This window comes from Lacerta agilis, chromosome 8, assembly GCF_009819535.1.
Source record: "Lacerta agilis isolate rLacAgi1 chromosome 8, rLacAgi1.pri, whole genome shotgun sequence".
In the NCBI taxonomy this organism is placed as follows: Eukaryota; Metazoa; Chordata; class Lepidosauria; order Squamata; family Lacertidae; genus Lacerta; species Lacerta agilis.
This window is the reverse complement of record NC_046319.1, coordinates 24,990,361-25,017,223: the sequence shown is the minus strand read 5'-3', so window position 1 is coordinate 25,017,223 and position 26,863 is coordinate 24,990,361. Positions and strand designations below refer to the sequence as shown.

Below are 26,863 nucleotides of genomic sequence, written 5' to 3'. Positions count from 1 at the left end.
GTCACACCATTTGTAATATCAAAGCAAAAGGTCACTTTGGCCTCAAGTTCCTGGTGCTTGCCTGTCTTCATGTGCCAGGCCACCTATTCAATGACTCATCTTGTCTCCTGGCCAGAACAGCCCTGAGTTCATTACTTGGGTGAAAGTTAAAGCTTTTCACTCTTAAGGTATGGGTCAGTCTGCCCTTTGGCTGGCTCTTATAATTAAAACTTTTTGCCTTTCCCTCTAATTGGTAGGATCACCCATCAAAGGATTATCCAATCCCCTTCACATCTCTGGCCAATTTCTGTACCTTCCACGGGAAGGGGCTTTCTGACCTACAGCTTTCCATTGATTAATGATATGCCAGTGAAGTGGGAATATACACAAAAAAATAAGTTTCACAAAGAGAGCCTCAAACAGGTAAAAACTAAATTTCAAATAAAAGGAATGAGAACCTACAGAAAAACTGAACATTATACCAATAACATAAAAAACATAAAAGCCAGAAAATAATATCAAATAAATGGGGCTAAAGTTTACAGTGTACTTAGGTTACATCAATACAGTATACTTAAAAGGAAACATTAAGGAGGTTTGCACTTAAGCACAAAGACAGCTTTCAAAAAATAAAATACTATCTTAAAGAAAAAGGACCTAGAGAAAAGGTAAAAGGGGGAACTTACATCAATATAGAATCATAGAATAGAATCACAGGGTTGGAAGAGACCACAAGGGCCATCCAGTCCAACCCTCTGCCAAGCAGGAAACACCATCAAAGTATGCCTGACAAATGGCTGTCAAGCCTCTGCTTAAAGACCTCCAACCAAGGAGTTTCTCCTTGGTAGCAATTCCACTTCCGGACAGCTCTAAAGCCAGCCATATGAATATCAATTTAAAATATCTTTCAGAAGAAAACCTACCTGTATTCAGGAAGAAAGAGGGTCTCTTCCCTTTCTAAATAAGAAGATTTTCAGCCCAAAAATCCAGCTCAAAGTCCAGAATGAGAGAGAGATCCTTTTCTCTCCTTAGGAAGGCAACAGACTAACTTCCCAGAGAGGGGGGTGAATGCGCCTCTCAAAAGCGAAAGTAGGAACACTAATTAAAGCTGGGCTTCTGTGCCAGGACTTCTTGGGTCAAGATGACCCTCTCATCAGGACTTCGAAGCCTTTTAATTGGAATGGGCTTTTCATGCCAAAAAGTTTAACGCCAGCTTGGGTCGAGATGACCATGCTATGCAGAATGAGGGGCCCTCTTAGCTACTCACCCTATACACAGCATGTAGAATATTGATACAGAAGAAAAAAAACTCCTATAGGCCTTACAAGCTATAGACAATAAAACTAGAGAATTGAATTCTCTCCCTTCAGTCCAACCCCCTGAAATGCAGGAATCACAGCTAAAGAATCCCTGACAGATGGCCACCTAAACTCTGCTTAAAAACCTCCAGTGAAGTAGAGTTGGCCACCTTCCAAGGCTTTTAAGTCCTCCACCCCCTTTTAAAATAACAATAGTGTTGTTTTTTCCCCTTCATTTTCCAATACACGAGAGCCTGCTTTTTCCTTAGCTTTGAAGTTTTGGATTAAAAATCCGTTTGAGATTGTTCGTTTACAGATGAAACAATTTGGGTCTTCCTGTGTGCAACTGGGAGCAAGCAATGCCTGTCTCTCAACCAGGATGTTGGGAAAAAAGCTTTGGATCTACGTTTAATAATGAGATTTGCCTGCAAGAGTCCATTTGTTCAACATCTTTGTTTGGGTTGGGTAGAACCATAATTATAGGGGGTCCCTCCAAGAACCCAGGGTGGGTCCATCTTGCCTAATACAATTAAACAAAATACCTGGAAAAGGGTAGGAACTCGGCATATCTATCTATCTATCTATCTATCTATCTATCTATCTATCTATCTATCTATCATCTCTCTATCTATATCTGGTGGTTGTTTGTAAAGGATCTGATTAAATACTGTATACAATTTCACCCTTCTCCAATTTGTGCAGTTCCAGTTAGTCTAGATACACACCTGTGTTGTTAAAGGAAAACAGATTGCAGTCTCTCTTTAAAATGCCCCCGTTTTTTGCACCTGAGCAGAGATCTTCTTTGTTTCCATGCTGTGGGTTTGATGCCCCCCTCCCCCCACCCCCACCCTTGGTTTTGCTTTAATCTAAAAAATGGGCATTTCCTTTGCGATTGGGCAACGCTGCTGCTGGAGGTGGGTGGGAAGTGAGCTGCGCTTCGGATTCTCCCGCATCCTTGCGAGCTGCCGAATGGAAACTTTATCCTGGGCCGCCTCTCCAGCTCCCCGCCCCCCCCTTGCTCGTGGGGGTCGGAGGCCAAAGGCCAGGGGTCACCTTTGTCTTCACCCGGGGAGGCGGGGATTTCCTGGAGACAGCCTCTGGAAAGCGGGGGAAATCTGGGGCCAGAGGAATTGGGGGCGTGGATGGCAGCAAGGAGGCTGGGCAGGAGAACTCCCTCGTCCTTGCAGCATCATTGTCCCCCCCAAAGCTGTGTGTTAGGACCTCCATGTGCCAAGAAGCTCTTAGCTCTTGCTGCTGGGTCTGCCTGCCTCTTCACCCTCCTGGGTCACCCATCATCCGAGGCCTCTCATCCCGGAGTCCTTGAAGAGGCCCAGCTGTCCTGGGTCTTCCCCACGGGGCGTAAGTACCCTCATTTTCCGCAAGAGCTTTCGACAGCTTCTCTGCCCAGAAGACTCCATGATTCTGGGGTGGTGGTGGGGTGTGTGTGGGAAGGATGGAATGGGGTCCCCTCCCTTGGCTTGGAAGCTGCCAGAGTCCTGCATCTCCCAGTTTGGGGTGGCGAGCATTGGAAGCACAAATGTGATTCCCCGCATGCTCCAAGAGAGTCAGTTTATTTATTTTATTGCATTTATAGGCCGTTTGTTTTTCTCAAGGAGCTCAAGGTGGCATATGTGGTGGTTTTGGCTGAGAGAGGCGGGGACTGGCCCCTGAGGCGACACCCAGTGAACTTCATGGCCAAGTGGGGGTTTGAACCCTGGTCTCTCCCAGGTCCTAGGAACAAAAGTGTGTGTGTGTGTCTGTGTGTTTTCATGCCAGGCCACACCATCCTATGGAACTCTCTGCCACAAGATGGTGGAGATGCTGGGAAAAGGTTCTCCCCTCAGCCCTTTCCTTGTTTTTGTTGCCTTCCCAGGCTTGCAATTGCTGCAGGGAAGTAGCTCCGTGCCCTAAATGTGAGGGGGGGGGGGAATTGGCATTCCTATTTTAAGCTCCACAATATCTTGCAAATGGGAAAGGGATGGAGCCCAGTGATGGAGCCTCTGCTTTGCATGCAGAAGGTCCCAGGTTCCGTCCCCAACAGCATCTCCAGGTAGAGGTGGGAAAGATTCCCTACCTGAAATCCCGGACAGCCTCTGCCAGTCAGTGTAGACAGTACTGAGCTAGATGGACCCAACAGTTTGGCTCAGTAGAAGGCAGTTTCCTATGTACTCTGCCTCCCACCCAATCATTGTTGTATCTTGCCAGGAGAGATTGTGTTTGTGGGAATTGTAGCATTGTAGAGTTGGAAGGGACCCAAAGGGGCGACCCCCGTGTGATTCTTTCCTTGATGTGGGGTTATAAGGGTGGGAAAAGATCATGGTCCCCCAAGCCATTTATGTTGATGCTTCCAGTGGGGGAAGGTTTATTACTGTTATTGTTGCAGAGCTAAAGATCCAGGTTGTTTGTGTAGCTGTGTCTACTGCTTTGCCGCCTGCTTGCTTGTGCCTGTGTTTTGTGGGGGGGGGGTCACTTGTGAAGTATATCACACCCCCGGGGTAGGGTGGGGGGTGGGAGGAGGCTGGGAAAGTCTCTCCCCAGCTTTGGCTGTGTTTCTTGGTTGAAATATGTCCCATTCGCACCTTCGGCTCTCTAGTTAAGTTACCACTTGGTGCGTGCATTTTGCATTGAAAAAGCAGAGAGACTGCTGCTTGGCTCAGAATTCAGCATAGCGAGGGTCTTTGTTTTTGTTCTGGTTTGATATTTGAGGCAAGTTTCTTGTCCTCTTTGTCTGCAAAGGATGGTTTGTGGGCGGCAGCTGCAGATATGGAGGTGAAATTGCGAAAAGCCGGAAAGAGGTTTTGATGGGATGAAATAGCTTGTTTTGTTTGCTCAACTCTGCGCCTCCCCCTATCCCATAGTGCTGCCCCAAATCAGCCACTGTCAGGCAGCCTCTGTAAATAGATGGAGAAGCATCCTGTTCTCACAGTGGCCAACCAGACGCCCCAATTGGGAAGCCCACAAGCAGGACCTGAGTACAACAGTGCCCACCCCCTCCCGTGATTCCCAGAAACTGGGATTCAAAAGCATTACTGCCTCTGACCATGGCTTTAAAGGCAAAACCTTCAAATATTGTCACTCTTTTGGGCATTGCACCCCAGAACTGTCAGCCGTGCCACTGGAGCTCCTTGGGGCGCTTGTTTTTCGTGCACACCAGTCTTCCTTTTTTTTTAAAAAAAGAAGCTTCCATGGAACTGTTTTTTGTTCTATTGCTTTAGCACTATTGTCCATCCCTGTCCCGTTCCCCCACCCACCCACAGCAAGGAAGGGGCTGTGGGGAGTGCCCAAAAGGTTTGCTTAAGACTCCCTGGGGTATCCATGAATGCTGGCAGAGGGCAGAAGTGATGGATGGAGAATTTAGTTCCTTGCAGGCAGCTTGGAAATTCTCTGCAAGGTCAAAGTTCTCAAGACCCTTGCTGATGCCGGTTAACCTTTGACCTCCCCCCTCCCAAAAAAACTGTTCCTTTTGCTAGAAGCTTGGCAGTACTATGAGGTATTTAAACACTCGTCCAAATCTTTATTCTGTCATTCTCAAGATAGATAGATAGATAGATTTTAAAAGATAGTGGATCTGCATTATTATGACAAACTATAAACTGTTAAGAAGGATAAAAGGAAATAGTAATAATAATTAATAACATGAATCTTGCTTATACAAGTTCAAGCCATTCTGTATATAGATACAGTAGCTATATATTGATCGAGACACAAAGACACACACACAGACACACAGAGTACATTGGCTTCATATTTTCATAGCTGTAGCAAACTTTTCTTTAGGTTGGTGGTACTCTTAATTTTATTAACAGGAGGGAATATCCCACACTTTCTGTTTTATAGAGCAAGTGTGAGGATTCCAGTCTGTTTGCAAATTTTGTAGTTTCAAGTGTCTCGATTTATTTATCAGCTCAGTAAATAGGTCTCCCTCCAGTGTGAATATCCTTGTTTTTATATTCTGCCATGTGTGTCAGTGAGAAGGTTGCTGTTTTCTGTTGCACTCAAATCATCGTTGATTACCCTTTAAATGTGAAGTTGATTAGGGTTTTGTTGTTTTGCAGTTTTAATGTTTTGATGATTTGCATTTCTGGGTGAGATCCTACTGTGCTGTCTTGCTTGTGGAGCAAACTTCCTGCTTCTGCAAACAGGGTGTCTCCTACTTCTTCCGCCCCAACCCCCCTGAACAAACCTGGAGGGTTTTGGAACCCATCAGATTTGTGGGCTCAATGCTGGAGCTCGCCTTAAATGTTCTAATGCCCTCCTGGATCAGTGATCTTAGTGGTTTTTTTAGTGTGTGTGTGTGTAGTTTTTCATTAACGTAACTTCGAAATTGCAAAACAACAACAAATAACACAATAAATGTTACGAAACGTAATACAGGAGCAATACAGAGGTTGCGTTTTCCTAATAAAGGTAGAGCAGATAATGGAGAAAGATAAAAGCAGAAAAACACACCAGGAAAGCCAAATTCCGCAATTTGGTTGTATTAGGCAGGTAAGAAATGGAATTCCACAAAACAGTGCAGAGATTTATGAGGTTTTCTTCACTCTTAGAAGCACATAACTTGAGAGTTTTTTTCTTCTTTGCAGTAGTTTTGAGTCCACAGCAACATGAGGCCTAAGTTCTCTTTCTGGGGCAAATTTTGTTTTCATACTTTTTGTTTTGCAATTTTATACTGAATCAATGTGTGTGTTTAATAATTCTTAAATATGCTCTGCACAAATCCTTTCTGAGCATAAAAGTGCCTCCAGCTTTTAGCTTGCAGGGCCAGGGGGTGGGATTTGTGCCCCCCCCCAATGTGTGACAGTGAGAAGGGCCACAAGGATGGGATGGATCTCTCCTCTCTTTCCATCTCTCCTCTCTTTCCACCATGTGGCAAATTGCTTTGAATGTAGATTACATGCTGCTTTCACGCCTGGTGTGGTAATGCTTTCCCCGGGGCTTGAATTTCCCAGACTCTATTCACCCCCCTTATTTTTTCTGTGGGGGTGGGAAACCGTTTTGCCCACAGCTGCGTTTGCACTTAACTCCTCATCCCACCGGTGCACACACAGTCTTTTGGGGAGGGTCCCCATAGCTCAGTGGAGTTGCACACTTTCCCCACCCTGGAGTCATTTCCAGTTCTGAAAAGATCTTGGGTTGCTGGGCTGGGAAAGGTTTCTGTCTGTCTGTCTCTCTGCCTGGGACCCCTGAGAGAGCAGCTGTCAGTCAGGGTGGCCACAATGCTCAGATAGACCAATGGTGTGACTCAATATGCCATGGTTATTATGATATTTAGAACTCGGCTTTTGCCAGCTGCAGGAACCCCCCCCCCCAAACACATTTGAAAGGCTGTGGATCAGTATGCAGAACCAGCAAGATCAACAGCAAAAGATTATAGAGACCAAAACAAGGGTAAAAAAATCTTGAGGACTGGAGACCTTTTATTGAATATTTAAAACAGCTAACTACAGCGAAATGAAAACACGAGCAGGACTCGAAATATGAGTGACGGCATTCATTATTAAGATAAATAAGTTAAAATGGATGTATGGAATAGAATATGTGAAATATGTAGCATTCAAGGGTGATATGGAAACCATGGAAGGGGAGGACGGGAAGTCTAAAGGGATAAAGTAAATTTAGGTCTCTGTTAAAAATTTGCAAAGCTTTTTTTTGGTGAAAAATAAGATTAAAAATAAATAAATATAAGGCCAAAATCAGCAAAAAAAAAAAAAAAACGCCCCTTCTTCCTAGGGAACTCTGGGAATTGTAGCTCTGCAAGTGGGTCTCCTAACAACGCTCAGCACCCTTAACAAACTCCAGCTCCCAGAATCCTCTGGGGGAAGAAACCATGACTTTTGAAGTGGCATCATAGTTCTTTAATCTTATGGTGTGAATGTGACACACTCAGAGGGGAGGGGGTTTAACCCTTTCCCTTCCCAGCTGCAGCCCTGATAAAGAATTCCTCTCCGCCCCCCCCCCCCCAGCTGCCTCTTGTTTGGTTCTTTGCCTCTCAGCTTGTTCACTGCCTGCTGTCCTTCTCCCGGCAGGTGATCCAGCAGGCCTTGCACCGCCAGCCCAACACAGCCGCACAATACCTGCAGCAGATGTATGCCGCCCAGCAGCAGCACCTCATGCTCCAGACGGCAGCCCTGCAGCAGCAGCACCTCAGCAGCACCCAGCTCCAGAGCTTGGCTGCCGTCCAGCAGGTAGGCCTCTGGGGCCAGTGGGAGAGGGCTGGAGGGAGTCCTGCTCCAAGTGGGATCCTCTGGGCAAGGAAGGTGGTGTTTTTTTTTTTTAAAGGGAGGTCTATTAAATGCATAATAATTAAATTAACCAGGCGTTGGGCTAGACGACCCTTGGGGTCCAATTCCAGCTCTACAATTCTATGATTAATTGCATAATAGCAAAGGGTCCCTCCAGACTGGGGAGTTGTTTTTCTTTCAGCATTTATTTGATGCATGTAATGGACATCAGGAAGTCGCCTTTGTTTTTGTTTTTATCTTCATGAGATTTTAAAAAATCGTTATTTTATCAGCTGGCACTGTTACAGGTGCCACATAGAGTTCTGCATTTGTAAGAAATCTATCTCTTAGTGTGGTGGCACCCACACTTTGGAACTCCCTGCCTATTGACCCCAGGCAGGTGCCTTTGCCATCCTCTTTTAGGCACCTGCAAAAAAACCATTTTTGTTTAGCCAAGCCTGTTCAGGTATATAGAAGCTGACATGTGCTTTAATTTATTTTTTAGTTTATCTTTGATTTTAACCATTCTTTGAATTATTACATATCTGTTTTCAAGGCTTGTTTTGTTTATAATTTCATTGTTTCATACTTTCTGTGAACTGCTTTGTGGCTCCTACAGTTGAGCAGCATATACATTTTATGGAATGGAAACAAATAAGCTTTTTAAATGCAAGAATAGTACATGAGCAGTGGATCATTTATACTGGATCGTTCACACATCCGCATTGCCATTCTTACTAATATTATTAATGATAAGAATAGTAATTTCATTTGTCAGTTCCTTTGTGCAACAAAAGGTCTCAAGGCGCATTGGGAAAAGAAGGTACAACATGTCATTTATGTTCATTAAGATTTTTTTAAAATTTCCTTTTGTAATGTCTCCAAAACTGACTCAAACAGGAGGGGAAAGGGCTCTTGCACTTGTGGTCCTGCTTGCAGATTTCACATTGGGGCATCTGTTGGTTCAGGATCCTGGACTAGATGTGCCCCCTTTGGTCTGATTCAGTAGGCTCTCTTCTTACATTCTGACCCTGGGAAGGTCCCGGGTTCAAGCCTTGGTATAGGGCTGGGAACGCCCCACACCAGAAAGCTTGGAGAGCCTCTGCCGACCTGTGAAGTAAATGGGCAAATATTCTTATCATAGAGTCATCTAGTCCACCCCCACCCCCCCCGCATTGCAGGAATCACAGCTATATGGATTCACTATGTCTGATTTCTGCTTAATTCCCCCTCTGCCTGCCCTTCCAGGCAAGTCTGGCAGCCAACAGGCAGAATACCTCGTCCAGCAGCAATGGTCCCACGCAGACACCGCCTCAGCAGTCCACGGTAAGCCTTGAGTCTGCCCCTCTCTCTGCAGGGCTGCTGTGGGGTTTCTGTTGCCCCACGGAGCTGGGGCATCTTGGGGCCTGATGCGCTCCACTTTTGCTGGTGCAGATGGGTCTGTCCCCGTCTCCTCCTCCATGCCGTCGTCCAGATTCACTGCACCACTTTCAGTCTTCCCTCTCCTCCCCCCACCCCCAGATAAACCTGGCGACATCCCCAGCTGCCGCCCAGCTCATCAACCGGGCCCAGGGCGTGAACTCAGCAGCCGCCTCTGGCATAGCCCAGCAAGCCGTACTCCTGGGCAACGCCAGCAGCCCCACCCTGACTGCCAGCCAGGCCCAGATGTACCTGCGGGCTCAGATGGTAAGTTGGCAAAGCACCTTGAATCCCCTGTTTGTGCCATTTGGGAACCTCCGGGGGAGCTGACAGCCTATTGGGAGATGGTGTGTGTCTTACTGGTACATCTGGGGAGGCTCTGGGCAGGGCAGAAACAACCTTGCCCTTTTGGGTGCCACCCTGGCAGTTCTTCTGCCCATTCTACACCATCCTGAGCATTATTATTATTTATTTAATAGAATTACACAGCACCTGTCAGTTGAAAAAAGAAATACCCTCAAAAGCGATTTACAATGAGAATTTAAAAAAAGAAAACGATCAGTAGAGAACAGTTCTTGAAAACGTTCAAAAGATAAAAGCAACCATAAACAAAAAAACAGATTAAACCTCGCATCCACATTTCTAGGGGAGGCTTGCCGAAACAAAATTGTTTTTACTAGGCGCTGGATAGAGTACAATGAAGGTGCCTGCATGACATCAATAGGCAGGGAGTTCCAGAGGGTAGGGTTTTGTCTCTCTAAAATATGGCTTCCTTACAAATGTGGGTATTACAGGGCACGTGTAACAGTGCCAGCACCGCAGATTGAAGCAGGAGTAAGGCAACCTTGCAGGTAAACTGGTCCCAGGTTAAGGGATTTATATACTCATAGTAACACCTTGAACTTTGCCTGGTAGCAAATTGGCAACCAGTGTAGATGGTTGTTACATGCTGACAAGGCCTCACTCCTGTCAGCAACCGTGCTGCAGCATTCTGCACCAAATGCCGCTTCCAGATCTAGCGCAAGAGAAGGCCCACATGGTGTGCAATGCAGTAATTCAGGTTTTCCCACGGTTTTGATGTGGTGGTGGTATGGAGAAGGTGGTGGAGGGCGTCAGAATTGGTTCTGAGTCTCTTGAGAGCATGGTTTTGCAGTGGAGCTCATTCAGAAGTTCCCATGCACAGACTGTGACTCCCTTCACATGGCAGTTTATTCCATTTTCCCAACTTTCCCCTAACAGTTAATTTCCGTGATACATATGAGCTTTCACACAAGGGCAAGTTTAGCTCTTATTTCAGTGTAATTTGCTTTGGGTGGGAATCAATTTGCAAATAACACAGAAATGAATGCTAAGCTTGCTTTGTATTCCACCATATTTCTTGAAGCGGCTCAGATATAACACAGAAATTAACAGTTGGGAAAATGCTCTTAAAATGGAATAAACTGTGGTTTGAATTTAGACAGTGAGCCTCTATTTTTGGATGAGGAACATGCACACACTAGGTGTTTTTTTTAACCTAGCCGGTATACTCCACTTCTGGTATTTCTAAAAAAAATTATGGTCACACTTTGGTAATGGACAAAACTATGACCTCTCTAGCTACCCTTGCAAATGTGTTGCCTTGCGAAGTGTTGCAGTATATTATATCCTCTTCCTCTTACAGTCTGTTCCAGGAGAATTCCCCCCCTCCTGTGTCTTACTGAAGCAGCTAATAGTCTTTTGCTGTTTTCGCTTCCTTTCCTGGGTGAGGTGGCATCTTGGTTTATAAACTTAAGAAACACTGCAAAACCCAAATGCACAACTCAGATGGTCCGTGAAAAATCTGTTTCTGATTTTAAATGGGCTCCATTGCATCACCTTCCTGGAAAAATATAAGAAATAATCATATGCGTTTTGAACTCCTATTCTCCATTTATGTTGATCGGTTTGGCATAACTTTGGAAAGTGTGTTCCAAAGTTCAGAGGCAACCACTTTATTTAAACATAATATGAAAGTATATACACACAAAATACACACAAAATTATATGCACAAAAATATTAGAGGAGTTTACAACAGTAGTACCTAAAAACCATACAGTAAGAGCCATATTAAAAGGTTGAAATCGGAAATCAGCTATTATGGAAAGATGTATTCTTAACTGCCTGCATAGACCTGATGGAATAGAAAAGTATTCAGCAGGCGTTTACAAGTTGAAGCAGAAGGTGCTTGCTGAATCTCCAGTGGCAGGCAGTTCCATAGGACTGGGCTTGTGACAATAAAGGCTTGGTTTCTCATGGCTGTCAAATGAGACTCGAAAAATCAGAGAATGGCCAACAATGCTCCTGCAGATGATCTCGGTGATCTAGCTGGGATAGAAGTTTTCGGGCGATCCCAGAGGTACCCTGGACCTAAGTTGTTCAGGGCTTTGTAAATGAAGACAAGGACCTTGAACCTGGCTCACAATCAGAAAGGAAGCCAGTGCAGATGCTTCAACAATGGTGCCATGTGTTGTTGGCTAGATGCCCCCATCAGCAATCTCTCTGCACCAGCTGGAGCTTCTGAACCCAAGCCCAAGGGCAGCCCCACATAGAGTGCATTGCAGTAATCCAGCCTCAAAGTCCCCAACGCATGGAGTCCTTGAGCATGCTCCTTGGTGCATCCCTTCCCTCCGTCCCGCATGGTTGTGGTTTCCCGGGGCTGCTCCCCCCCCCCACGCTGTGATCTCTCTGCTGGGACGGCAACGGGTGATGTATAAGGGGACCCGTTTCCTGTGATTTCCAGGCTCAGCAGAGTAACCTTGTGCAAGTAGCTAGGAGCCTAGGCCGTGCTCTCCCTCTCTCCCCGCAGCTCATCTTCACGCCCACGGCCACGGTTGCTGCGGTGCAGCCCGAGGGGGCCACCACCACCCAGCCATCCACCACCACAGCTCAGGTAAGAACCAGGAGGGCAAGGGTCTGGGTATGTCTCTGCGGTTTTAGCAGGAAGAAAGGAGGGCAGGGAAGCCACAGCCCACTGTTTTAAGGCGCGTAATTTGCACGCACAAGGTCTCAGGTTCAACCCCCAGCTTTTGGGAGAGACCCCCTCCAGGTGTAAAACCTTGGGGCGCTGCCGCCGGTTGGTGTACTGTAGACAGTACTGTAGGCTCTGTGGGTGGACCACGCTTCTGCAGCTGAGCTCTCTTCTTCTCTCATCTTGTTGCAGGTACAGAACACATCTCTCCGCACCCAGCAGGCAGCCGCTCAGGGGCTGGCTCCCTCCCTGAGCCAGCAGCTCCCCACGTTGGCCATGAAGCCCACCCTGAGCAACAGCAGCCACTCCACCTCCTCTCCGGCTTCTCAGGGCAAGACGGCTGGGCAGGCTCCCGGCGGCAAGGCGGGCATCTCCGAACACGCCCCGGAGCATCTTAGGAAAGGAGATGGGGGTGGCGGAGGTGGCAGCAGCGGGGGAGCTGGGAATCTGGATGGACGGGGTGGCTCCACAAACCGGACGGTGACCTCCTCCACGACTCACCCGCTCATTGCCCCAGGTGAGACACTGGCCCTGTCTCCGCTGGACTGGGCCACGGGGGGGGGGAGGCAGAGCAAAGTTGGGGGTGTGGAGTAGCAGAAGGGGAAAAGTGGGTTGTTGCCTCCCCCCTTGCCCTGCTTCTGGGGCTGGGGGATCTTTTTGAGAACCACACACAAATGAGGGGTGAGTGAGAAATCATCTAGAGTTGACTCTTAAAAAAAATAAATCAACAATTTCATAAATACCAAAACAAAGTACATTTTTCTTTGCTTTTTTCCGACTCCCCCTCCCGTTTTCCATTGTGTTTTTAATTTCTCCCCCTTGCTGCATCCTATGTTCTCTCATGGTTATGTCATAACCACCATAAAATAATCTCTTAATTCCTAATGTGGCTCATAGTTTGAATCCTGCTCGCAAATTCTTAAGGCAGCCTTTGCCAGCCCGGATACCTTCCAGATGTTTTGGGTGGCAATGGATGGGAGTCGTCGCCCAGAACTCCTGGATAGGATGCGAGTTGGCAAAGACTTTTCGAAGGAACCTGGTGGCTGATGATTATATTAATATATTTTTCAGAATTCCATGTGAGATGGCTCAGTCGGTAGAGCATGAGACTCATAATGTCAGGGTCACATGTTTGAGCCCCATGTTGAACTAAGGACTCCTGCATTGCAGGGCCTTGGACCAGATGACCCTTGCGATCCCTTCCAACTCTATGACTCTAAGAGGGATTGATTGTTAATCCACTCTGGGAATTGTCACTTCTGTAGGGGTCTCCTTAGCAGCTCTCGGCAACTCTGGGGCAAAGAGTTTCTCTCCACTTTTGCTGTTGTTTATGGGCAGCTCCTCACTTGCTTTATACCTCACCGATTTTGCTTTGCTTCCTCCTGGAGTGTTTTCTCCTGGCTGGGCTGCGTCCTTGAACTCTGATAATGCTCCTTGCTTATCTGGATGCTAGCTAGAGAGGATGTATATCTGCAGAAATTTTCAGCTCTCAGGAACTCTAGTCATGGACACTGGCATGAACCTCAGCTGCTTCCACATGGAAAACCTTAACAGGGCTTGCAGCTTTCCCTTTAGCATAAAATTTTGTGGAGTTTAGAATTTGCTAAACTCACATGCTGCCAGAGACAGGAGGGACCTTGAAAACTTCTATGATGTTTGGTGAGGTTTTGTATTGTATACCACAAATGCAGAAACACAGGACTCCCCTCTCCACGGGACAATGAGAAATCAGGGTTTCCAAACATGCTTTACTAACCTAATATTTACTAACCCTCTTTGTTTGTTTTTCTATTCTATTGTTTTTATTCATTCATTTTTATCTCACAGAAGTAAATCAAACAGATTGATACTAATTTTTTTATACCCATTTGTTGGATTTACTCCAGTAAAAATAAAACTGATGGCTCGAGAAAATGGGGTTCACAGTAACTCTGATTCACCTATTAAAACAACAACAACATATGGACCAGGTTTATGGGGAAATTCGCATTTTATTTTGGTAATGTTTTGGAACGACAGGTTCCGTTAGAATGTCCAACCTTATGCTGCTTTCAACCTGATGATACAGTATTTCTTTCTGTTCTTTATCTTTGGCTTATTTTGATGATGATGATGATGATGATTTAAAGGGCATCTGGAGTGGCATTAGTTAACTGGCTCCTTTCTCCCCTCCAGCATATTCCCAGCTACAGACCCACCAGCTGTTGCAACAGCAGAAGCCAATCCAGCACCAGTTTGTGATCCAGCAGCAGCACTCGCATCAACCCCTCCAGCCCAGGCCTCCACAGCTGCAGGTCCCCCCTCCACCGACCCCCAGCCTCGGGGCGCCCCCCAGCCTGCAAGCCCAAGGACCCTCACAGAACCAGGCCCCCGCTACCAGTCTGCCAGCCTGCCAGGCCCCCAGCCAGCACAAGCCGGCTGCCAGCCAGCCCTCACAGCAGCACACCCCGCATCCCCCTGGACCCCCAGCGATGGGGGCCCAGAGGCTGGAAGGTGGCTCCCCAGCCAGACCAGCTGGCTGCCCCAGCCACGCCGGCCAGCGCAAGTTCCAGCATGCTTCGGCCGTCATCCTGCAACTGCAGCCAGCTGTTGGGACGGTGAGTTGGGCCACTGGGGGGGGGCATTCATTTTGGGGTGAGGACTGGGGCAGAGGGGTGTGGAACTGGATCCTTTCCCCCCTCCTCCCTGGCCATATCCTTATCCTGATGAGGCCAGGTGACGACTCAAAAGGGGCTTGTCTTTTGGGAACCCACTTGCAAGTGGATTTGAAACAAGCTGCTTGCAAACAGGCTTCGGAGCGATGGCGAGCTGCTTTGCATGTGGGACAGGTGGCTGTGGTTTGGGCAATGGCCCCGTGGGCCAAATTCAGAACTCTTTTCGGGCCTGAGCAAGCCTCTGGGCTGGAAGTGCCCCACCCTCGCCTCAGCGCATTGTGAATCACACAAAAACATCCCAGAGCAAGGGGAATGTCTTCTCTGTGTTGGGCAAACCCTGATTCCCCTTTTAGCTTTGGGTTTCCTCCCTGACTTCAGAAAGCGACAGGCTGCTCTCCCCCTGATCCAACAGAGCTCTTCTCATGGACGTTTGTTTTGATAGCAGAGCCTCCACATACACGGACAGTCTACCTCTGAATACCAGATGGTGGGGAACAACAACTGGAAGCCTGTGGGCTTCCCCCTTTAGGCATCTGGTTGGCCACTGTGAAAACAGGATGCAAGACTTAGGCCCTTTTTGGCCCTGATCCAGTAGGGCTGTTCTTGGTTTTATTTATTTATTTTTACATATTAGGAAACCACTTAATGAGGCCATGAAAACAGTGTGTAGCATAGGAATACAATACAGTACCCCCCCCAAAAAAAGGCAAGTTGTAAAAACAATTAAATCATTCCTACAGTTATAATTCACATTTCATAAATGACTGGGTCATGCCTTGGGGTAGGCTGTGATGCTGAGGTGCCTGTCTAATTTCAGCTGGGCATTGGTTCTAGAGGGTTTGAGATGTGGCACTAAAAGCCCAGTTTTTGCTACAAACAAAATGCACCTCTGTTCTGATGTTCTTGCTTTGCTGAAGTCTGGGTCTTTGCTCCAGGTGAAGGCACCCACTTGCTCAAGGAAACCAGCCACTTGCCCCGTTGCCTCTGAAGGGGTTGCTACTTCCACAGGGGCTCCCCTCCACACTTGATTTTCTGCCTTTAGCAGCCTGGTGTGAAGTCTGTCCCAGTAGCGAGACCCCTGGCAACCTGAGGGGTGCCCCCTGAGTTCCTCCCCACTCCAGATCTCCCGTCTGCTTGTCTCCCGTTATGGTTAGGGAGTAACACTTCTCTGCAAAGTACTAAACACTCTTACGGGCCAAATGCCTGCAAAACAACAGTGCATTTAAACCTATAGTTTCAGGGGGTCGAGGTTGTCCTCTGCCCGTGGCAGGTCCCAGGTTCAGTTCCCGCCAACTCCAGCAGATAGACCTCTGCAGCAGGGCAAGCAGGGGCCTCTTATTTTCCCCTGCTCTTGATGTTTTCCTCCCTCGCTTCTCTCGTCCTTCCTCCGCAGCCGCCACTCAGCAACCAGGAGAATTCCAGGAAAGACCCGTTTCCTGCAGAGAAGCCCCCGGCAGAGTCACGGGTCGCCCAGCCCCTACTCCCACCCCAGGGCGCCTTGACGACGCCACCCCTGGCGGCCCCTCCTGAGCAGCAGGCCTCTGAGGGCACTGGGACCACCCCGCCCCACGGTAAGGGGTCTTCTTTTGGGGAGGAAAATTGCTGCCTTTTTATGTGTGTGTAAGAGAATCTTTGCAGCCCTTCCTCTCCTGCAGGGTTGCTTTCAAAGGAACTGGAGAGGTGTGGTGTTTTTTATTGAAAACTCCAGCAGGAGGAAGGAGAAGGTTGTCAAAAACTCTACTCGCCTCTGCCTGCAAGCAATGCTTCTGAATCCCAAGGAGTACTTCTGAATAGGCACTCAGGGGCAGAGTGGCGCTGTACGTTCCTATCTGTTGTTGTGGGGTTATGAGCGCTGCTCCAAATTGTGGGCAGTTTGCAATGATGGCTCCGAGGGAGCCTCTTGTGTTCAGGAGCAGTCTATCTCTGAGTACCAGTTGCAGAGACTCAAGCAGTGGGGGAGCACGCTATTTGCTGGCTGCTGTAGAAAGTGGTATCCTGGATGAGGCAAAGCCCTCTTTGTCTGATCTTCTTTTTTAAAGGAAAGGTGAATTCTACAAGCTGAATTAATTGATATGTATTCTGTACGTCGTTTGGCTTAACGTTGTTCTTATGATTTGGTTGATTGGGAAAGGGGCACAGTGCTGGAGAACACCCCAAACCCTTGTATCTTCTCCCCGTGCCAGAAAGTGTTAGAAACACTACTTGCCCCCAGCTACTGAAATTTTTCCCTTTTAGAGTTTTATCGTTGCTTACCTCAGGGACTAGAAACTTGCCTCTTGATGAACGTAAAATATAATCTAGAGTATTCTTTGAGATTAACCCCCCCCCAAATTCTGGAAGTGCACAGAATGGATGTTGATCCTGGACTGTATGGAATCCTTAGGGAGATACCACCTAGTTCAGCAACATCTATGCCTTCTTCCCTTGTGGATGATGGGAGTTGTAGTCAAAAACATCAGGAAGGCAACAGGTTGATTTACACAGAGATGGCCGGAGCTTTTTTCTCAGACAATCTTGATATTCAGCTTCCCTTTTGAAAGAGCAAGTTTCTAGTCCCCTGGCTATGGAAATGTGCTCGCAAATGTGTGGGTGGCATTTTGTGCATTATTGGAAGATGGTTGTTGTTGAGGAAAGGGGAGCTGAGCTGATGATCCAGGGGCCATTTTTTAGTTCTGAGAGACATGTTTTCCATTCCCCCACCCCACCCGAACATGCACATTCATGAAAAATAAGCCGTAAAAATTGAAATTTCCTTAGCTTGCCCCATCTGGTTCTACCAGGAGAACTGGTTTAGGCTTCCCGAGGGGACCTGGAGACCCAAGTCTCATGAGGAGTTGAGTGTATTTAGCCTGGAGAAGAGAATTTTGAAATGTGACATGATGGAGCCCTATTTAAATATCTGAAGGGCCACCTGTCGGGGATTCTTTAGCTGTGATTCCTGCATTGCAGGGGGTTGCGCTAGATGACCCTTGGGATTCCTTCCTACTCTGAGATTCTAAGGCTATTGTCATCCAACCCTGGTAGAGCTGCTTTTCTGCCCCCCTCGCATGGGCTTGTTTTGGAGAAGGGAAAATGTTTGTTCTCTCCTCGCCTCCCTCCATCATCTTTGCATAGTAGTACTCAATCCCTCCTGCTTTTTGTCCCAGTTCCATGGGGCGGGGAGGGTTCGATTGCCCTCTCCTATTTTTGTTTGCACTCTTGGGAAGCTGGAGGGAGGCCCTTGCCGCCTGCCTGCTGCAGAGACAAAGGCTCTGCAGCTGGATCTTTGACCTGCCTGCACATTCCCTTCAATCAAGTTAAATGGAGCAAACCTTTTCTCCTTTGGAGAAGGGGAGCCCCACATCTGCATTTGGGCCAAGAGAGAGGTGGGGGTGCTTGGATATTCCCCCCCCCCAGGGAACAATGCCCAGCTCCTGCTGCTCCCCTCCTCCGCAGACCCTTTGTGGGGTGGGGGGTGGGCCACACAAGCACACACCTGCTTTCTCCCCCGCCTCAGCTGCTCATGCAAAAATCTCTCTTGCTCTCAACCACTCTCACTGCTTCCTTTTTTGTCGTTTTTTGTCCAGTGCTGAAAAAACAATGGAAAGTAGATTATATATATATATATATATATGTATATATATATATATATATATATATATATATATATATATATATATATATATATATATATATATATATATATATATATATATATATATGCGCGCATGCGCCAGCATGGATTCCCCAGATGACAGTGGCATCCTGATGTTAGTTGAATGAGGAGCTGAATTTTCATGGCTGCCAGGACTCCCCCTCCCCCAATATCTAGAGAGCAAGTGTAGTGGTTAGTGTGCTGGATTCTAAGACCAGGGAGAGCAGGGGTTTGGATCCCCACTCAGCCACAAGGCTCACTGAGTCACCTTGCGCCAACCAGTACATCAGTCTTGCCTACCTTACAGGGTTGTTGTGAGGAGAAAAGGGGGAGGGAGCTGATAACCAGATATCTAAGCTAATATTCTTTGCTCAGACTTTGTTATTTTAACCTATGTGTGGCTGTACAGTACTCCTCTGTGCCCATTTTATAGTTCATCTTTTAATTTTCATTTGTTTTTATAACGGTTCCATTTTATACACATTATAAAATGAAAATTTCAAAAATGACATTTTCCCTTTACTAATATCACAATGCCTGTGATCCCATAAAATGTATATACACTGCTTTTTTAAAAACAACAACCCAAAGTGGTATTCAAATACCGGTACATTATGAAGAGAAATGAAAATCTTTCTGCCCCCAAAAGAGGGCAAGTTGGTACACCACCTTGGAGGAAAAATGAGCTATATATGTAATGAATAATTTTTTTAATCCGGAGAGCCCCCCGTCCCCGCTCTTTGGGGCATCTTGCCATCCGTTGCTGGGAACTGGAGACTGGGTTGCTACTTCCGCGGCTGCCACTCAGCCCTCCTTCCCTCGCCCCCCACTCCGGAGGCTGCGGCCTCGGCCCTTCCCTGCCGCCGAGGCGCGCTCGGGGAGGCGGAGGCTCTTGGCGCAGCCAATCCTGGGAAACAGGAGGCGGCGGAGGAGAAGGAGGCGGAGGCTGGCCGGCAGCTGCTGCCTCTGCTGCCCCCGCTCCCTCCTCTCCACCCTCGGCGGGCGGCATTGTTTGCGCTTCCCCTTCGCCGGCCAGCCCGGGCGCGGCGAGAGCGCGGCCCGAGCCAGCGAGCCCGGAAGGAAGGCCCGGAGGGCGCAGCGGCGCGCGTTTTGGCACGCGCCCAGGGCGCACGGGGCAGGGGACCCTTTTGGCACCGCCGCGCGCGCCTCTCTCTCCCGGGGCGAACAGGTGCTCAGCGCGGCCGAGGCGGAGCGCGACTCTACCCGCTTTGTTCCGGCCTCTTCCCCCCCACCCCACTCCCGATGCTGCGTGGCGGGAGCCCGGAGGTTGCCTCGGCCTGCCGCCGTGCCCGGCTGCCCTCGCCACGGTAAGGGCTCCGGCGGGGACGCGGGGCCTTTGTTCCTTCGCCCTCCGATGGGACTTGGAGTTGCTGCTGTTGCGCTTGAGACTCAGGTTAGCGGCGGGCGGGTGGGGGTGGGGGTGGAGGCTTCTCTTGTTTGTTTGTTATTAACGATATTTCTCCCATCCACGGTTGCCAAGTCCAAGAAAGTGGGACTGGTCCCCAAAGGGAAACACTCAGCGGGAGCAATTGGAGGTTTCCTTTTTTGGATGGGTGTTTGTGTGTATCAAAAATAGATAATAGACCTTTGTGCCCGGGTTGGTGGTGGAGAGGGGCTGTTGTCAAAGTGACCGGTAAGTAGGGTGTTGTTTGGAATTGCTTGGCTGTGCAGGGTTTAGAAGCAAAGAAAGAGGCGTTCCCTCAACTCCCTTTTAAATATTATGGGGTAATTTTTATTTTTATTTATGGTAAGAGTTGTTTTTCTGGGGTGTAAGGCTTGGGGGTCAGCCCCATTGATCGGTTGATTGCATTTATATAGCATGCAGAGTGCTCCAATAGCTGTCAATTTTTCCCTTTTCTTGCGAGGAATCCTATTTAGAATAAGGGAATTTCACTTAAAAAGAGTGCTCCCTCCCTCTCTTCATTTTAACCTCACAACAACCCTGTGAGGCAGGTTAGGCTGAGCGGCAGTGACTGGCCCAAGGCTATCCAGTCAGCTTCATGGCTGAGTGGGGATTTGAACCCTGGTCCAGGTCCTAGTCTGACTCTCTGACCTCTGCCCCCACGCTACTCATGGGCCTCCCAGTAAAGCTGTCTAGAATTGTGCAATTACCGGTAATTGTTACAGCTCAGTAGAACCTCCATATGCAGGGGCAGTCTATTTGACAGCATCTGTGGGGGGGTGACCTTCTCTTGCTGCCTTGGATGACTTCCAGGATCATGCAGTGTGTTTGGAAAGGTGAACTCAGGCCTATTTGAGCCTTGGATCCAGTGGGGCTCTTTCCTACCTTTCCCCTTTGGGAGGGGCTGTTCTGGGATTACCGTCCCCCCCTCCCCCGCAACAGGAGTCCCCCTGGGGTTGAGGTTTGGCACTAGAGTAATCTGGAGGCAGGAAGGCATGGTAGCCTGATGCCATCATGTTGGGAAAGTACCGGTAAGTCTGGCCAAATCTTTTCTGAATTCTGAAATTCAGCTCTCAAATGATGCAAAAGGAATTCAATCTATATTGCTTCGCCATCAACCTGTAAGTGTGTTGCACTTCTGTTTTTAAATAAAAGTGGGCTAAGCATGGGTTTAAGGAATCTTTGCAGCAACCCTGCCCCCCCCCCCACCCAGGCTTGCAGTTTGCGGCATGATTACTCAGGGGTAAGCCCCACTGAACTTCTTGAATCAGATCTGGCTGTATGGCTAAGCCACAGGGTACTTAAACTGCACATTAATCCCACTGATTCCCAAGGGGACTTAGGGCTGGCCTGTCAAGTTAGAAGAAGCATGCACGAGCTCCTGTTTTGTGGTTGAGGGTTGGAGCTGATTTCAGCCAGTTGGGGATGGGTCCTGATTTTGGGGAGACGGCAGACTGAGGGCAGCAGCAGAGCCAAAGCTGGGCGCAAGCTGCCCAGGAAACATGCAGGGGGTGGGCTCTCAACTCAGCTCTCCTTAGTTGGACACACACCCAACCCCCAGCACCCCTGAATATTGAGCATGCTGGTCAGGAGCCTGGAGGCAACACCTGCAGGGCCACAGGTTCCCCTCCCTTGTTCGGCTGGATGTTTAATGCGATGTTAGCTGCTTTGGAGTACAAGTGGGCCTTTGGTGGTTCATTGATAGGTTTTGTTTTGTTTTGTTTTGTTTTTAAAAAGCTCAAAGCAGTTTGCAAAGAGAAAAGGTTTCGGTTAGTTGACTTGTTAAATGCTACCAAACAACAGTTGCGTCCTCTGAAGCACAGTTGGATCGCAAAAAAAAAAAAGAATATTGCTTTATAAATATTTCAGTCGAGCTATGCTTTCCCTCACTGCAGCCATAAAATTGGTTAGCTGTTGTTTTGAAACCAAGCAACTTAAAATAATAATAATAATTATTGCACTTTCCAGGTAGATTTATGTAATTTGGCTGAATAGCTCTTCTCATGGACTTTTATCAACAGCCATTTAGCTGTTTGTTTGTTTGTTTTTTAAAAAGCAGAAGTAAGGCAGAGCTGTGGCAAATCTTCGAAAACAAAAGGCGCTTTTGCTGACAAGGCAGCAAACTGATGGGGAAGGGTGCAGTTGCTCAATGGTTAGAGCACCTGCTCTCCATGCAGAAGGTCCCAGGTTCAATCACCAATGGCGATATCTTCAGTTAGGACTGGGAAAGCTTTAATGCCCGGAATCCCAGAGAGCCGCCGTCAATCAATGCCTGCAATACTCATCTAGATGGACCGGTGGTCTGGCTCAGTTTCCTAAATCCAGTTATCGTTTGCACCAGTGTTTTGCGGAAACTTTTGCAATAGTTGACTTCATTGAAACTGGAGCGGATTGCTGGCCTTGCCACTGTTGCTTTAGGGGACTTGTAGGTCGAAATGCATATTGAAAAAATAAGAAGGCCGTTAATAATAAAGTTGGTCCAATCACAGGTCCCTCTAGCCCACAAGTGAATGAGGTGCAATCCTCCAGAGGTTGTGTTCGTTAATTCTCTAGCCAGCATGCCCACAAATTGACTAGACCTGACTCTATAGCCTGTGGGGTTTTAGTTTCGTTTTTTTTAAATATTGTTTTTATATTCTTAACTCTCTTTGGTTATTTTATGCATAAACTTCCTTGAGATGGAGGTTTGGAAGGCGATTTATAAATTTAATGGTAATAATGAGGAGCCTTTTTTTGCCATGCTTGGCAAGCCTGATGGGAGTTGTAGTTCAGCCAACACGTGGTGGAAGGCCACAGGTTAGGCAGAAGAAACTTGGCTATCAAGGCCACCTAATGATGTTTGCACCTCTGTTTTGTTTTTGTTTTTAAATAATGTTTTAATAGGCGCAGCTTGGCTCACTTCCTTGAGCCATACAAGTGGGCTGTGTGTAAAATGGCGCCACAGGGACACCAGGGGATATGGCATGCCCTTGCTAATCCTAAAGTACAAAATTAAACAAAACTTGGTGGTTGTGACCGAGTAGCTGCAGAATATTGGAAAAGAAAGGCAGGAGTGGGATTCTCTGATTCTGCGGGGAGGAATGGGACCCAGAAATGGAGCACTCCTGTTTGGAAGGGGTTGGCTACGCTGCTTTGCTTTCTAAACAAAGCAGCTGCCTAAAAGAGCTTGCAAAAGAGCACTTCAGCTGGGTACCATCTCCAAGGACACTTCCCTGGAGTGGCTGGTGCATGACTCATTTCTCATGCTGCAGGTTGGCAACCAGAGGCCCCCTGGCTGAAAGGGGGCCCTAAGTTGCCAACCTCACCTGAGAACAGGCAAAGATGGAGCTGTTCCACCTGGCCTTTGGGTTGCTTTCTGTTTGATACTTATGCTTCATTCTTTTATTGGTGGGTTATTTGAAAATGAGACTGCAGATTTAATTTTGAATTTGTATTTTAATCTGTATTTTAAATTGATTTTTTTATGTTTTTGCTGTGGTTTTAATTAGTGTTAGCCGCCCTGAGCCCGGTTTTTGGCTGGGAAGGGCGGGGTATAAATAAAAATTTATTATTACTATTATTATTAAGGATTTTAAAACCTTCTGCGCGTGCTGTCACCCAAACTTGGGAAGCTGCCTTTTATTATGAGTCAGGCCACTGGTTCGCCCAGCTCAGTATTACCTGCGCTGACTGGCAGGGTTTTTGGGCAAGAGTCCTACATGGAATTGCACCTTAGACATTTGATGTGCAAAGCAGGTGCTCTTCCACTGAGCTACAGCCCTTCCCTTAAAATCAAGCCAAGATTCTAGTCCTCATGGTTCTGATTTGAGGGCTAGTTTAAATAGGAGCAAAAAGAGCTTCCTTGTAGCAGGTCAGACTATTGGTCCATCCAGCTCACGACTGTCTACACAGTGACTGGCAGCAGTGCTCTTACCTGTAGGGGTCTCTCCCAGCCCTACCTGGAGAAGCTGAGGATTGAACCCAGGACTCTGTGCATTAACCACTGAGCTGTGGTTCTCCCCTGGTCTCCGTTATTCCCCTGCCTCTGTTTTATCTCCAGTACAAAGGATATTTGAATATAGCCCTTTTATGGGTGATGCAGGGGAATGAATGCGTTTCAGTACAAAGATAGGGGTTTTGCTTTAATCTTTGGCGTTACAGGCATTGTGATAGGATATTAGTGATTTTTTTTTGGTAAATATTTCTAAATTTCATTTTATAATGTATATAAAGCAGAACATTGATAACAAGTGAAAATTCGAAGATGCAAAAAAAAAAAAAAGCTGTGAAAGAAGCACGCAAAATGAATACAGTTGCACATGGGTTAAAATAACAAGTGAGGAATATTAGTGTTACTTAATTACCAAGTGCGGTTCCAGATCTGCCAGGCTTGTGACGAGGGTTGTTTTGAAAACAATGGTTCTGCTGTAATAAAAGAATGCTAATTTATATGAAACGAGTCCAGAGGGAATTTATAAATTTTAGGTTCTCACGCGTCTATGCGTCTAACTTAATTTTAATTCTTAAACTGTTTGTTTAAGAATTGTTTTAAATGTATATTTTAAGAATTGTTTTAAATGCATATTTTATTCTTGCGAAAGCTGTCCTAGATGTGCCTTTCGCGCTGGTCTATAACCGTAATAAACGAATGAATCCAGAGGGTTCTAGCCCTCATCATCCAACAGGCTGCAATAAAGGAATGCCAGATCGCCTAGAACAGTGTTTTTCAACCTTTTTTGGGCAAAGGCACACTTGTTTCATGAAAAAAATCACGAGGCACACCACCATTAGAAAATGTTAAAAAAATTAACTCTGTGCCTATATTAACTATATATAAAGTAATTCCCTTGAATTTTTCAATTTTTCCCACGGCACACCAGGCAACATCTCGCGGCACACTAGTGTGCCGCGGAACAGTGGTTGAAAAACACTGGCCTAGAAGGCACCCAGAAGTTCTAGTCCTTACTGAAATCTCAAATTCTGTGCAGTTTTCTGCATTATAGCTGTAATTGTTTGTGTTCGTGGTGCATGTAAGTGGAAAGAGGAAGACAAATGTCAGATTGCAGAAGGAACATGTGAAAGTAAGCTGTTTTCTGTTTTTGGCGAAAGGGGAGGGACAAGGAGAATATTTGGCACATGAGTAGGACGGCCTGAGTTTCCAAAGCCTGGGCTGAGTGAGGAGGTTTTAAAATAACCACTTGGAATTCTCCTTCTGGTGGCCTGGATGGTGCTGGCAGCTCCCTTCCGTGCGGGGAGAATTCCAGCCAGGGTTTCTGTGCCACCCTTTTCCTGTGGCAGAAGGAGAGAGCTCTTCTCAGCACTGAAACTGTGCCTGATGCATCTCCCCCCCCCCACCACCACCACCATGCTTGCTCCGATGAGGGAGGAGCAGCTTTCTGGGAGTGACTGGATGGCCTCCCAGCAAGCTGGCTGGCACTGAGACAAGAGAGAGAGAGAGAGCGCTTTCCAGAGGTCTGGCCATCCTACTGGCTCCCCCCCCCTTGTTGCAGATCCTGTGGGGGGGGGTGAGCCACGCAATAAGACCTGATGCCCGTTGCTTAGGGCGTTGGGAGAAACCCAACTTGGAGCCCTGGGTTTCGCAGCCCCTTGTTCGATGCCTTGGAAAACTGCCTGCTTCTCCCTCTTCCTCCAGCAGCTGCTGTCTTCCCCACCTGCCCCTCTTGCGTGTTCATGCGCCCCCATGTGCCATGTGCTGCTCTGCGCTGTTTTCCCGATCCTGCTTGCGCAGCTGGGGAAAGAGGCGTTTGGGCGCTCTCTGGAGAGGCGCTCCAGTTTCACACTGCAGTCCATGCACCGTCAGGTGGTTCCCATGCCTGTTCCCATTATGAAATTGGGGGTGGGGTGGGGGATTGGACTGTTGCTCCTCTGTCTCCCCACCCCCCTCCTCTAACCCTTGTAAAGATCAGTGGCGTGTCCTTTGTGATTGATTGGCAGGAGCTCCGGAATGGGCAGAAGGTGGCGCTCTTCCGTGCTGTGCATTGTTCACTTGTGGGACATAGGAAACCGCCATATGTGAGAGTCGGACCGTTGTGACCCATTTATCTCGGCATTGTCTGCACAGACTGGACTGGAAGTGGCTCTTTTGAGTTTTCAGGAGATTCCCAGTCGAACTTGGAGATGCCGTTTGGGGATTGAATTTGGGGAAAGCAGCTGCTCTTTCCCCCACCAAAAAAGTGGCCAGGGTCTAATTTTCACAGTTCCGAATAAATAGCTGATTTAAACTTGGAAACCTCAGTCCATCGCGGTCCATCTAGCTCAGTATTTGCTACACTGACTGGTAGCAGCTCTCCAGGATTTCAGGCAGGGAAAATTTGTCGGCCCAAACCGGAGGTTGCAAGGAATGACCCTGGGACTTTCTTTATGCAACGTGTCTACTCGACCACTGAGCAGAGGCCCTTCCCTTAAAAATAAAGCAAGTTTCCAGTCCTCATTTTTCTGAATAAAGGACTGTTCTAAGTGGGAAGAGGCCATCTAGACCAGGGTTTCCCAAACTTGGGTCTCCAGCTTTTTTTGGACTACAGTTCTCATCATCTCTGATTACTGGCCCTGCTATTGGGATGATGGGAGTTATAGTAAAAAAAAAAAAAAAAAGCTGGAGACTCAAGTTTGGGGAAACCCTGATATAGATCAGTATTGCCTGCATGGATTAGCAGCAGCTCTCCATGCATTCAGGCAAGGGCCTCTTCCAGCCATAGCTACAGACACCTCTGGGATCTTCTGCAGGCAAAAGATCTGCAGGCAAAACAGGTGTCTAAAAGGGGAATCAGGCCAGTTCTTTGAAGCCTGCAACCAAATGCAACCCAATTTTCATTCCCTAGTGCATCGCTGAGGGTTGCATCCCCTGCCAGTGCTACTCAGAGTAGGCCCATTGCCTGCTGAAGGCAGTCGGTGTGACCTGTGTTCATTAATTTAAATGGGTTGGCTCCAACCCTGAATTTTGTTTGCACTGCTTGCTGTGGGGCGGGGGGGGGGGGCAATAAGCCACTCGCCCTCCCTGCTTTCCCCAGCAAATGACACCGCAAGGGAATGTTCAGAAGCTGAGCTGCCAACTTAAGATACACCGCAGTGGCCTTGGGTTCCCCCAAATGTTTGCCCTGGTCAAATGAGAAGCGATCAGTTGACCGCTCACTTGACACGTGTCAGTTGACCTGCAAGTTGGCAGTTGTGCCCTCTGCCTCGAATACTTGACCAGGTCATCTGGGATAGCTGCTCAGTCATGTGAGCGTCTGCCCCTGAGCTGTTTCC

General features: G+C 47.6%; 1 protein-coding gene across 5 annotated transcripts in view; it reads left to right on the top strand.

Annotated features, from left to right (window-relative positions):
- The window catches only part of PHC2 (polyhomeotic homolog 2), a 56,659-nt gene that overhangs the window by 18,517 nt on the left and 11,279 nt on the right, over nt 1-26,863 (top strand). For 3 of the 5 annotated variants that reach the window (XM_033156594.1, XM_033156592.1, XM_033156591.1), the window contains exons 3-9: nt 7,304-7,462; nt 8,747-8,824; nt 9,020-9,184; nt 11,680-11,829; nt 12,100-12,424; nt 14,083-14,504; nt 15,955-16,132. In XM_033156594.1, coding sequence (XP_033012485.1) covers nt 7,304-7,462; nt 8,747-8,824; nt 9,020-9,184; nt 11,680-11,829; nt 12,100-12,424; nt 14,083-14,504; nt 15,955-16,132 — 1,477 coding nt within the window. Of the gene's footprint in view, nt 1-2,541; nt 2,637-7,303; nt 7,463-8,746; nt 8,825-9,019; nt 9,185-11,679; nt 11,830-12,099; nt 12,425-14,082; nt 14,505-15,954; nt 16,133-26,863 lie in introns of those variants that run through there. The other 2 variants (XM_033156595.1, XM_033156593.1) reach the window with 2 other exon arrangements.